Source organism: Ahaetulla prasina, chromosome 5 (assembly GCF_028640845.1).
Source record: "Ahaetulla prasina isolate Xishuangbanna chromosome 5, ASM2864084v1, whole genome shotgun sequence".
Classification (NCBI taxonomy): Eukaryota; Metazoa; Chordata; class Lepidosauria; order Squamata; family Colubridae; genus Ahaetulla; species Ahaetulla prasina.
Window position 1 is genome coordinate 25344715 of NC_080543.1, and position 13167 is coordinate 25357881.

General features: G+C 37.6%; 1 protein-coding gene across 2 annotated transcripts in view; it reads right to left on the reverse strand.

Moving 5' to 3' along the window:
• The window catches only part of LATS2 (large tumor suppressor kinase 2), a 61083-nt gene that overhangs the window by 34410 nt on the left and 13506 nt on the right, over nt 1–13167 (reverse strand). The window contains exon 2 of one of the 2 annotated variants that reach the window (XM_058185177.1): nt 8796–8872. The exons of the other annotated variant lie outside the window; for it this stretch is intronic. Within the exon in view, the coding sequence (XP_058041160.1) occupies nt 8796–8872 (77 nt within the window). The remainder of the gene's footprint in view (nt 1–8795; nt 8873–13167) is intronic. 2 annotated transcript variants of the gene reach the window in all.

The following is a 13167-nucleotide window of genomic DNA, read 5'->3' on the forward strand; positions in this document are numbered from 1 at the left end:
TTTTGAGGTTTGATGGCTAATAACACCACTTTTTTGGGGGGGGGGCAGTTTCAAGATAATCATATCCCATTGCTGGAATGGCCTGGGAATAGGCCAGACCTTCACCCAATTGAAAATCTATGGAGCCAACTAAAGAAACTTGTTAGACAGAAGCGACCCAGCAATAAAAACCAGTTAATAGAAGCAATCATTCAATCTTGGTTTCACATTATAACAGCTGCAGAACTAAAAAGACTTGGTTCACTCCATGGGAAGATGTTGTAAAGCCGTAATTCATGCTAAAGGTTATCCAACTAAGTATTTAACTGACGTGATAATTTTTGTATATCTCATTTTTTCTATGTCTTTCATTTTTCTTCTTTATATTAGAACTGCTATTCTAATAGCAAATCCTTCATAAAAGTTATTGCCTTACATTCTTGATTAAATTATCTTTCCATTGATATATAATTTTAGGGTACTACTCCATAAAAAAGTGGTGTTATTAGCTAGTTTTAGAAAATACACTTTCCCCAAAAGGTTTCTACAATTTTAGCCACTACTGTATGTTTGCTCTTTCTATCTAGCAGTCATTCAAAGAATTTTGATGCAACTTGACACTCTCTTCGCACCTGATTGGAACCCTGTATGAATGTCTGTGGCTCACTCCCACATTTCATCTGAGTCTGTAACAAAATACAGATACAGCTTGAATGTCCGCCAGTTCTTTTCTTTCCATCTACTTTTTTGCTGTGTTTGCCATTTTTCCTTGACAGAGTCCAGAATCAAAAAATCTGAATTCTTCTAACAAAAAGGTATTACTTCAATGTGGATCTTTACAGTATTCTGCAGAAAGATATTTCCCCTACTTCTATGGAAAAAAATAGCCCTTCTGACCCAGCTGAACTTAAGAATTGGTGTAGGGAATGACTCCTAGTTTGTGCAGTTAGCCTTTCTTCCACCTGTTACAGTACAGGTAGTCCTCGACTTACGATCAGTACCTTAGCAAATGTTCAAATTTATGACAAACCTCCCAGAGCTACTTATGACCCAGTTTCAAAGTTCTGAAAGTGCTCCCTTCCCCCATTTTGAGTACTTGGAAACTGGCTTGCAATTTGCAGTGTCTTATAGATCATGTAACTATGCCTTATGACGTGTTTACATCCGTTCAGCAAAAACTGATCACTGGGTACAATGGGTATACTTAACAACTGCCACCTTTGCCTAATGATGCCACAAAAAGGTCACAAAACTGGGTGTGATCTCTTGGTGACCCGCAGTGTTTCCTATGATCTACGACCAAAATTCCAGGCTGAATTACAGTTGTAATTTGAGGACTATCTGTATTACAGCACAAATGCCTTTGGGGTTTGTATTATCAAATTATTCTTCTTTGAAAGATGGGAAGAGAATGGTAATTTTATAAGACCTGGTCTTATGAAAAGCCAACAGGGACGGGACCAATCTAATCCTAGGGGGATTTGATGTTTCAAAGGGCAGGAGTCGCAACAGAAAAGTCTCTCCTTCAAGGCACTGGCAGCTGATACTCCCTAGCTCAGGGGTTGGCAACCCATGACTCTGGAGCTGCATGTGGCTCTTTTATCCTTCTGCTGTGGCTCCCTGAGCCTCCCTGCTCAAAATATGCTCACAACCACCAATGTGCGACATCCGCTGGCATGCGATTTATTGAGCTTTTCGACCCCCGATAGGTCAACCTTGGATAAATCCAAGAAAAGAAAAGTTTCAAAATAAAACAGAATGTTTAATTCAACTACATATGCTAGTTTTGTGGCTGCTCAGGAAACAGGAAGGGTTTTGTGGCTCCCGATGTTTTCTTTTTTGTGGGAAATGGGTCCAAATGGCTCTTTGAGTGTTTAAGGTTGCCGACCCCTGCCCTAGCTGATGGTACCCGGAAACAATTGGCGAGACAATACATTAGTTTTTCTGTACTGGTTTTGTCTTCTTATCATGGTTTTTATTCTGCATGCCCTCTTGTGTCTTTTTGAATTGGTGGCCTTAGAAATCTAATGAATTATTATTTTTATCTGCAATATACTAATCCTTCCACAGCTCTCTAGTCAGACTCCCTTGAAGTCTTTAAATCTCTACTAAAGCTGCCAGGACATTCCAAACCAACTTGTACATAACATACAGACAGAACACAACAAATGACGGAGAAGGAAGGGAATATTAAAATCCTGAGAGAAGGGAAAAATAGAACTCCTCTTTGAGTATGTTCTTATGATACAGCCTGAACAGCTGCAAGATTGGAATTTAGACTGTCAACATTTAGAACTGTCAACCATTAGAAGGGAGGCTTGTTAATTAATACACCATCAGTTTGCTTTGTGTTTGAAAATGGTAGGGTACAATTTTTGAATTGTTCAGTGCCTGCTGGAGGCAAAAGAATCAGCTAGATGAAACATCCAAAAGGTCAGGCATTTCCATGCAAAGCAGCTGCAGCAATATTATTCAATTTCTGTCTATGTCTACAATTGACCAAGAATAAGATTCCAGAGAGAAAGCAAGCAACAGCTGCAGAACCTTCATCTCAGAAAACAGGAAAATACCGTATTAACTATTGCGTGACCATTATACGACTCTAACATTAATTGCAGCTGTTTCCAATGCGTTGTTAGACTCAATTCAAGGTACTGATTCTTGTTTAGAAGTCTTAAACCTGGAATCACCACAGCTATTGGGCCTTTACCTAAACCTTGTTTTGGAAATATTTGTATGCCACCACAATCATGCAACTCTTGGTGGTACATAACATAAAATTTCCAGAGCAAAATAGGTAGCATAAAATATACTAGACAGCCAATATTTTCCCACCCCAATTTTCAAAATGTGTCTACTGTCAAATAAATTGGAGACCCCCGCATAAATTATTTGAGACCAGCTAGCTTATGACTCTGCCCAGCCTTTATTGACTTTTGTAAATGTGACTGCAGTTTCAAATCTGTTTAAATATTCTGTTTCTTTCATCATGGCACTAATGTAAAAAGTGCTGCAAGAAACATACTCTATGCAAGATATGTGTATGGGTGTGTGCATGTGTGTTGTGTGTATGTGTATAACAAATTCAGCCACATCATTAGTTATTAAACCTAGTTTCCTGCAATTTTATGATAGCACAAGTTAATTACTGACAATATGCATTCCTAAATTTCACATGTATTCGCTCAATAAATATTCAAAACACAATGATTCTTTTTTCTTAAGGTTTCCCAATCTTGGAACATAGTCTAAAGTGTTTAGATTTTGGAGCTGCTATGCTTTCAACAAACAAGGTACATTTCCAAATTAGTGAATTCTTACAAGTTAAAGGTGAGAATGATTACTCTGAATCTTCTTCTTCCAAAGATTTATGTTTTTCCAAAGATGGACATCCTATTATCCATGGCCACAAATGGTCCCAAATTCCTTTTGGTGGCCCTTTGGTGTCTTTTTTGGCCACTACTGCTACAAAGCAGCAGCAGACTTTCCTATTACAGCAACGTTTCTCAGTTTTGGCAACTTTATGATGTGTGGACTTCTGCACTTCTTAAAAGTTGCTACGGTTGAAAAACACCAGTTTTAGGCCAAAAGGACAGAAACACAGCCCACCTGAATCCTTTTGGAGTCTCTCCAGAGTACACTAAGCCAAACATTTCTCCTTCTTTAATAACTTTTAGTTGTAATTAGGGGTTTAATGGACAAGCTTTACAGAGGCTTAAGACACTCATTTCGCCTCTAAATAAGTTTTATTAAAGATTCTGAACCACTCAGTTTTGTAGATGGCCTCTGATATGCTACAAAGCCTGGGACAGTCTGTAAACTGTTAGAAATTGCATGTTTCTACTTAAAGATATATATACACAAGCTATAGTACAGGGATTTGACATAATTTTAAAAGCAAACTTATTCAACCCTTGTCCCAGGGGTGAAATGCTCCCGGTTCGGACCGGCTCACGCGATCCGGTAGCAATGGCGGCTGCTGGTTCGGTAGCAAAAATCCCTGGCCCCGCCCCCCCTGCATCTGCTGAGCCACACCATCAGCAGAGTGGTTTTTTTTTTACTTTTAAAAGCCGGTTTTTCTTCAGCCGAAACATGCCTTTAAAAGTAAAAAAAAGCCTTTGAGGATCCCGCCCCTCAGCTGAGATCGGCAGAGCCTTTAAACTTAAAAATAAAATAAAATTAAAGTCTCCTCTGGTGATCTCACCTGAGTTCCTCATCAGCAGAACCTTACTTGTACTCTTACTTGTAGAAAATATGTTTTCTACAAATAAGAGTAGAGATTCTAAAGCACTTACCTGATTACTGATGAATGCATGGCTCTTTTTCCAGCCCGAAAGCCCCAGTTTCACTTTCAACCAGACAGAATCAATTGCTTAGCTAATCTATTTCTTCAGTGATCAACTAAAGCTGGCTGGCTTTGCTGGCTGAGGAACTCTGGGAACTGAAGTCCACAATAAAATAAAATAAAATAAAATAATAAAATAAAATATTTGTGCAGCTTTCTGAGATTTGGTGTGTTTCTGTAGTGTTTCACTCTAACTACACAAACATATAAAATCTCAGAAAGCTGTATGTGGCATTTTGTGTGTGTGTGTGTGTGTGTGTCAGTTGTGTTGTGTGTGTGTAAAGTGTGAAAGTTGGTTTTTGAGCTTTTTGTGGCTGTGTGAAGTGTGAAGTGCAGCTGCTTTTACATTGTGTGTGAGTCAGTTGTGTTGTGTTGTGTGTGTATAAAGTGTGAAAATTGGTTTTTGGTACCTCTTATTGTTTTTTTATACTTTATTATTTTTATTATTTATTGTTATTGGCCACGCCGACCTAGTCATCTGACCACCAAGCCACACCCACCAATTAAGCCACGCCCACAGAACTGGTAGGGAAAATTTTTAGATTTCACCCCTGCCTTGTCCCCCAAACTAGGAGAAAAACCTGAAAATCTTGATTCCACCCCATATCCATATGGTGCCTTAAATGATAGCCCAGCGCAAATTGGCATGTAGCTTGTGCATTCCAAAGCACCTCGTCATATTTTCCTGACTGATAACATGCTCAATATTACTGGCATTAATTCTTTTAGCGTAGGATGTCTCCGGCAATTCAGTTTTCAGCATTTTCTGTTTTAAAGATCTATTGAATTGTTTATCTCTTCACAACTGCATTCCTATTGTGAGTCATGCAATTACTTGCTTACTATCTCTCTCTTATTCAACTACCTGTCACCAGGTGAGATATGGTGATTTAAGCATTTGCAAGCTTTAGAACTAACAACATCAATTTAATGAATGCTCTCCCCTTGCCTGACTAGTAGGTGAAGTCTATTTTCACCTCTCTGTGCTAAACCAGCATATCATTCTGATGCTTGGATGACAACTATTAGTTTTTAGCCAGTATCCTTTTTAAGGCAATAGCTCAGGATTTGATCCTTTCACATTCAGCCTCTCTAAGTAATTGCTTGTTTTCTAATTTTGAGCCAAGATATGAAAGCAAAAGATTTATACATTGTACTAAGTTGCATTTAGTTTAATGTTAATTTGTTGTAATAAGCCATTTCCAGTTCATTCCGAGGATTAGATTATTTGTTTTAACTTGGTTCAGATTGCCAAAATCTCTTACAATAAGCCATAAACCACTTTAGTGGCTGGGTTCATTCAACATACTAAGACAAAACTAAGCAAACCGCATTACGGCTTAAAATGTATGCCACCAGCCATTGTGACTGATAAATCTGATTCATAGTTTATAATATGATGTGCATACACTTGGATTCCATGAAGATCCTGACCACAATTAATTTCATTATATTTTAGCTTCCATGGAAACTATATATAAACTCAAAGGCTTTCTTAGGAAGTAATTGCTAATTGTCTGTAATTTTAAGGGACAAAACTGCATGGATGAATTGCTATAACAACAAATACATTGTACATAAGGTAGTCCTCAATTTGCTAGCCCAGTTGGGACTGGAACTATTACTAAGCAATGAGGTGAAGTGAGTTGCATTCAATTTTACTACCTTGTTGCCACAATCATTAAGAAAATCACATGGACATTAAGCAAATCCAACTTTCCGCATTGATTTTCCTTGTTGGAAGCCCCAAGATTGCACATAGCAATCATGGAACCTGCACAATCCTGCAACCATCCTAAATAAATGCCGGTTGCCATGCTCCTGAATTTTAATTAAGTGACCACAGAGACACTGCGACAGTCATACGTGAGGACCAATTTTTTTTAGCATTATCATAACTGTACTCATTAAATGAATAGTCGGATGTTAAGGATTACCTATACAAGTCAACCAAGGAGCTCTGCTATTTCTGGTGAAATCCGTTCTAATGATAAACATTTCCTGGTCAGTAAAATGAGTTTATTGTTACTTCATACTTTAAAATTCACATTCTATGAGGAAAAAAGAGGAGACTATCTGAAAATCAAGAAATATAAAAATATCGAGCTGTAAGCCTAATCTTGGATGGAGGTAACTAGAATTGCCTTATAAGAAACTGATTTTTCTATAAGCTTTTTTTAAAAAAGGAGATTGGTCTATTTGCAAAACATAGCTTTTGTGTTTTTTCCAAAACTATTTCCAAAACTTGTCAAGGCTAAGTTATCAAGAAGAATCAAGGTTTCATAAAAACCTTCCAAGAGGAACCACTACACCCTGATAATATTGTGATTTCACTTCCAGAAGCATTAATAGCATTCTTAACCTTTTGGTCAGAAGTTACTTTTTTTAACCATACAAATGAACAAGCAATAGAAATATCACTGACCTGGTGAAGCCATTTCCTCTTTGCAAAATAAGATGTAGTTCTCACGCATATATAGCTTGTTTTATTTATTTTAATCCCTTATTTTTCTTTAATGTAGTCAAATACATGGACAAAATATTACAGCAATTACTATATGACTACTTCATTACTAAATGACTACTTCAGCTTCAACCACAACAATACACGAGCACACAATAGATACAAACTTAAGGTAAACCACACCAAACTTGACTGCAGGAAATATGACTTCAGCAACAGAGTGGTCAATGCTCTACCTGACTCTGTGGTTTCATCCCCAAACCCCCCAAACTTTAACCTCAGACTGTTGACCTCACTCCATTCCTAAGAGGTCTGTGAGGGGCGTGCATAACAGCACCAACATGCCTTCCGTCCCTGTCCTAATGTCCCCATTTATTTGTATCCATTTCATGTATTAATCATTATGTTTATACTTATATCTACTTATCTAATATATGCTTGACAAAATAAAAAAATAAAAAAATAAATAATAAAATATACTCTGCTTACACAAAGCAGCCACATCCTATTATAAGGAAACTGATTTTATGTGTGGAATTAAGATACGACATTTGCTTTTAATTATTCCACAAGTGCAAAATTTTACAAACTAACCTCACTGAAAAGGCCTGGGTTGCTCATCTGATGAGGCACTGATTGAATGAGCATGATACATTAGCCCTGCTATGATAAACCATAATTTATGACTTAATGTGTGAAGCAGACAACAATATTTTGAATAAACCATGGTGTGTATAATATCTAAATCCATAAAGTGTGCTCTCTTGTTTGTATTTTTCATCTTGATAGCAAAGAACTGAAAACGGCAGATATAAAATCATAATTATTAATTCAATTTATATGGTTACACATCGCACCTGCATGTGACTTTGAGTGGTGTAGATAATTCAAACACAAGTCAAATCTTAATCTTCTGTCATTAAAAACAATTTAACTATTAAAAGCTACAGTTAGAATTTTTTTTTATTAGCAAAATGTAATTGGACACACAAGGAATTTGTCTTGGTGCATATGCTCTAAAATACAACAATAAAAGAGTAGAGTGCATTCTCAAGATATGCAATATAACTATTTATCAGGTTCATACTTCCTTGGGATCCAGGCTATGTCCAATGGCACATCCAAGTTTTGATGGCCTTCTGGAAGGCCAGAAGGGTTGGGGCCAGTCCTGATGTTGTTTCAGAGGGCAGCAACCATGGCAGAAATTATTTGAGAGGCAACTTTCTTTTAAAAACCATCACTAGAGTTAGGAAAGTCATAATAACAAACTACTCTGTCATCACTTCTACAAGGACAAGGACAAATCTCCATCTGCTTTGATATTTATGAAAAAAATGAACTGGATCCTTTTGGCATTCTGGTTGGCAAGTTATGTAGCTAAATCACCAACTCCAGATCTTTTTAAAAAGCTGTCTACCTGGCATATAGCAAGAATTTATGACCTACAGATGTACAGTAGTTAGACTTCAATGTCTTTGAGCCAGCAGGATATTCAGAATATCTGGAAGACTAGTGTTTCTCTACCTGATATGGCTGTATGTCCTTTGGCTTCCAAATAACTAATGTACTACCTGCATATTTACACACTGAAACAGGATTTCAATGATAAATTGTGAAAAAAATCTCTTTTGAATATGAAATCTTGGCCACATTAAGCCCTGACTTGTTCAACAAGCCATAACAACTGGAGTCATGTATAGTGCCAAACAATACAGGTAACATTACACAACCTACTTGCTAGAACCATACAACATACTAAGACAAAATCAAATAAACCAGATTTAGAACCAGGCAACTGACTGCATTCTAAATGCTCCCTTGTTAACTTTTATAGTACTTATGATTAGAAAGTCAGCAAGTATTCTTTAAAAGTGATAATACCCATAATAAAATTAAATAGTGATATTAAGTAAAAGTTTAACACAACATTGTTAAATGCAAGAAAGACTATTTCAATTTAATAGGATTGCGCAGTGCTTCAGATTCAAAGGCACAAAGATACAACACCTGTATCTGCATCTTCTGAAAGCAGCTATGTCTTTTCTGAAGCTTTTGCAAGTGCTCTCTGCAGCTGCAGTTCAGTCCTGGGAAAAGGCATAAAAGTAGTCCTTGATTTACGACTATAATTGCTAGTTGATTTCTGTTGCTAAGCAAGGTGGTTGTTAAGTTAGTCATGCCCGATATTACAACCTTTTTTGCTGTGGTAGTTAAATGATTCGGGCTTCTCACATTGTCTTTGCTTATTGGAAGCCAGCTAGGAAAGTTCCAAATAGTGATCGTGTGACCCTGAGATACTGCAATTGTCAATGCTAGTTGACAAGCTCCCAAATTTTGACCATATGACCATAGAGATGCTATGGAAGTCATAAACACGAGGACAGGTTGTAAGTGACTTTTCTTCAGAGCTGTTTTAACTTTGAACGGTCACTCAATGAATTATTATTAGTCAAGGATTACCTGTATTTAGTTTCAGGTAAACAACAGAGAGTGCTGTATTGTGCATCTCCACGTGCTCTGAAGCACCTTTTTATTTTTGAATATAAAGCACTGCACAGCCCTACAGTTTGGAAGAGAGAATTTTTAACGCATGATTTATATTGCTTCTACAAAACTGTTGTCCTGTCCTTTAATTACATATTCATAGAAAACAAGAAATGTACCGAGTCTTGTTTTAGATTTGCGAATGCTCCTTGTCATAAAAAAATAAATCCTGAGTACTGGAAACCCTTATGTCTTATTATTTACATATCTGTTTAATTAACAATTTGGGGAAAAGGCTTCAGCTCTGCCAGTGAATTTTACAGGAAAATTAGCCAGTATAAAATGACAGTTCTTTTAAGGAGGGAATCAGACACTGGGAGACAAAAACAGATTATTTTTGGCTGGAGATGTACATATTTGAAAAGAGAGAATTCATAGTACAATTATAGCTAGGCAGAAACTCTTCTCCACAATCAGACTGTTCCCAATTCTATGCATAATTGAACATTCATCCTTCTACCTGTCTGCATCATCCACTTTCACTAGAGAGCAGCGTCCTGTAAGTCACTTGCATTTTATGAAAGCGGAGTCACCTCTTTCCCAGCTCAAGCTTTTTACCGGGAAATGTGTTAACTTTCCCAGCAGACGAAGAAAACTCCCAGTATTTGCATAAGTATTTGATCTGACAATGTTGGCTCCTTTTATAAAGCAGGCTTTTGAGCATCATAAATATATATATGTAGAATATCAGTGGTGGGTTGCTAACGGCTCGCCCCAGTTCAGGCGAACTGGTAGTGGCGGCGGTGGGAGGCTCCGCCCAGACATCATCAAAAACGCTCTGCGCATGTGCAGAAGCACCGCACGCTCCCAATAGCGAGCCGGTAGCGTCGGGATTTGAAACCCACGACTGTAGAATATATATATATTCTACATGATATATATCATAAATATGTATCTAGAAAAATGCTGCATTTTCTAGAAACACAGCAAAATTAGTCTCTTACAGCAGATTGGGGGAAAAAAAATTATCATCCACAAAAAACACAACAGATTAATTGTAGCATTAGCTTTTAGGGGACCTTATCATTTCAGAATGCATCAATGTTTTTCAAACTTGGCAAATTTAAGATGTGTGGATTTCAACTCCCAGAATTCCCCAGCCACATCTTAAAATTGCCAAATTTGAAAAACACCGATCTAGCCCTATCATGCTGTTACTGTAATTTATATATGCCTTAGCTTTTCAGGAATTACAGTACCCCTCACTCCTCAGCAGAGGAGAAAGGACACTGCGCTAGGAAGAGACTCTATGGTGGGGGAACTGGACTTCTGGTCAGCTCCAGAATTGAACGGGCGGCTTCCGATTAGGACCTTTGTGGCTCTTTGAGTGTTTTAAGGTTGCTGACCTCTGAACTAGGGCAACATTTTTGAACCAAGGTGCCTCAAATGAGCTAATTTACACAAATTCTGGGAACCATGTCTTCCAATGGGATTGAAATTTCTGCTTCAAATTTGCAAATTTGTAGTCACTTAAGTCTCCTGAGCCACTGCCCAGAGGTTTAGTAGAGTGGTCCTGCCCTGGCCCACTGGAGGCCAGGTAGTCTGGTCCCACCATAGCCTGCCAGAGAACAGTCAGCTGCAGGCCAGGTTGGCAGAAAGTTGGAAGCTTCTCCTACTCCCACTGCCTTCTTGCCCTTGGTTATTCCATTTCACTGTTTAGGTAATGAAACATCTCTGAAATGGCATCATTCGTATAGCTATTAATCTAAACAGCATCCCCTTAGGACAGAATAGAACATCCTTTGGTTCTGCCTAAGCAAAGAACTGGGAAGTGGATACAAAATTTAGCATTCTGACCACCACAGCTGAAACTTCAGATGCCACAGAACAGAGGAGGAGGAGGAGGAGGAGGAGGAGGAGGAGGAGGAGGAGGAGGAGGAGGAGGAGGAGGAGGAGGAGGAGGAGGAGGAGGAGAAAAATTTAGCTGAGTTTCAAGTGGCAAGAAGCAAGGATGCTACTGAGCTGAGCTTCAATTCTAGTGAAAACATGAATGCATCTATGCATTTTTTCAATTAAAGAAATGGTCTGCCTTTTGTCTTCTTTCAATGTTTTGCACACCGTTGCACACTAGCTGTTCTGGTGTGTCTAGTTGTTCTGGTATGCAACATTTCATACCAGAACAATTAGACACACAGTTTTTCTCTGCATCCCATCACTCTGTTAAACAACTAATTCCCACAACACTGTCAAACTTTTTACTAAGATTGTATTACTATTATTCTTCTCATCCTTCCTATTACCTATCTTCTCCCACCTATGACTATAACCTTGTTGCTTGTATCTTTACTATTTATATTGTTTTATTTAGTTTCCTAGTATGATTTGATTGCTTATTTAGTATCCTATGACTATCACTAAGTGTTGTATCTTATGATTCTTGATGAATGCATTTTTTATGTACACTGCAAGCTTATGTACCGAAGACAAATTCCTTGTGTGTCCAATCACACTTGGCCAAAATTCTATTCTATTCTAAAAAAACAACAACAATGTTTTTTACCCTACAATCCTAGATTTTCTGTTGGTCATAACACCAAGAAAGGCAGTTTTGGGGGAATTAATATGGCTGACTTGAAAAGAACTGAGCATGATCAGACATGGTTTTGTAAGCTGCCTAGTCTTTTTTTTTTTTTTTTGTAGTTGGGTGCCCTTAACAATCTAAAAGGCAGATTTAACAACAACAACAACAATAGCCACCACTAAATCTCAGGGCTAGAGTGGATAGTGAGAAGTACAAACAATCCAGAAGGCAATAATGGAAAATTGCATTAGTGGAAAAACCAAGTGCATTCACACAGTTGCTCAAGGCATCTTTGTAATCTAATGACAAATTGCAACAATTCAACAAGGTATATCCGCATTACTGATTTACAATGGAAACAAGAAAACCATGCCAGCTTTTTTTCATTTCAAACAGTGAGAGAGAGAAAGATCACAATACAATTTAAAGCTCTTCAAGTGGTTGAACTCTTCCAATCACATGCTTGGTTGCATTCCATGAAATTAAAATTCTGAAAGCTACTATCTATAACTGCACACAGCATTCCACATTTAATAGCCTGGGGTGTTTCTAAATGGCTTACTGATCTGCAAGAAACACATTTGGCTTGTGCTCCACTCTTTCTTGAAGGCTGCAACAAGCACTTTCAAGCTAAGCAAGTTTTGTTTACCAGTTGATAGGCCATTAACAGCATTTCTGGCTTGATATTTTTTTAAATGAGCAAGGTCGTGCCTTTTGGTATGAAGTTGTACAAGTTCTGGGACTATCTTACAATTATTGAAAAAGTAACATCTATAGCAGTGTAAGCTTCATGCCGATGTTACTAAGAGAATAAAATTAATTATTGTGGTTTTATTAAGACCTTCTTAGTATAGTTTTACAGATAAAATTTAAAATACTTAAGAGACTGGGCTAACATACAAGATAATGCGATACCCTGCCTAACTATGCTTTGCTAAATAAGCCACAACTATCTGGGATCATACCTAATGCTAATCATAAGTGACAGTTTATCAACCACAATGCCTGGGTTAACACAACAGGCCACTTGACACAATGTGGGAACAGTTGCAACATTTATGAAGAAATTCAATAAACTGTTCAAAAAATAGTATTATTTTTGAACAAATGTGTGCTAGACTTCAGTAAACTTTCAACTGCAGTCATAAACATCCAGAGCATTTAAGTTGTTGGATTTATAATGCCAGGTTTTGCAGTGTTTATATCACATGACTTGCAATAAATCTGTAAGAACTGAAGACTAGGCAAAAAGCAAAAGCAAAAACAACATTCCCACCACCCCCAAACCCAGCCACAGTGCTTTTCAGACCATTTTTC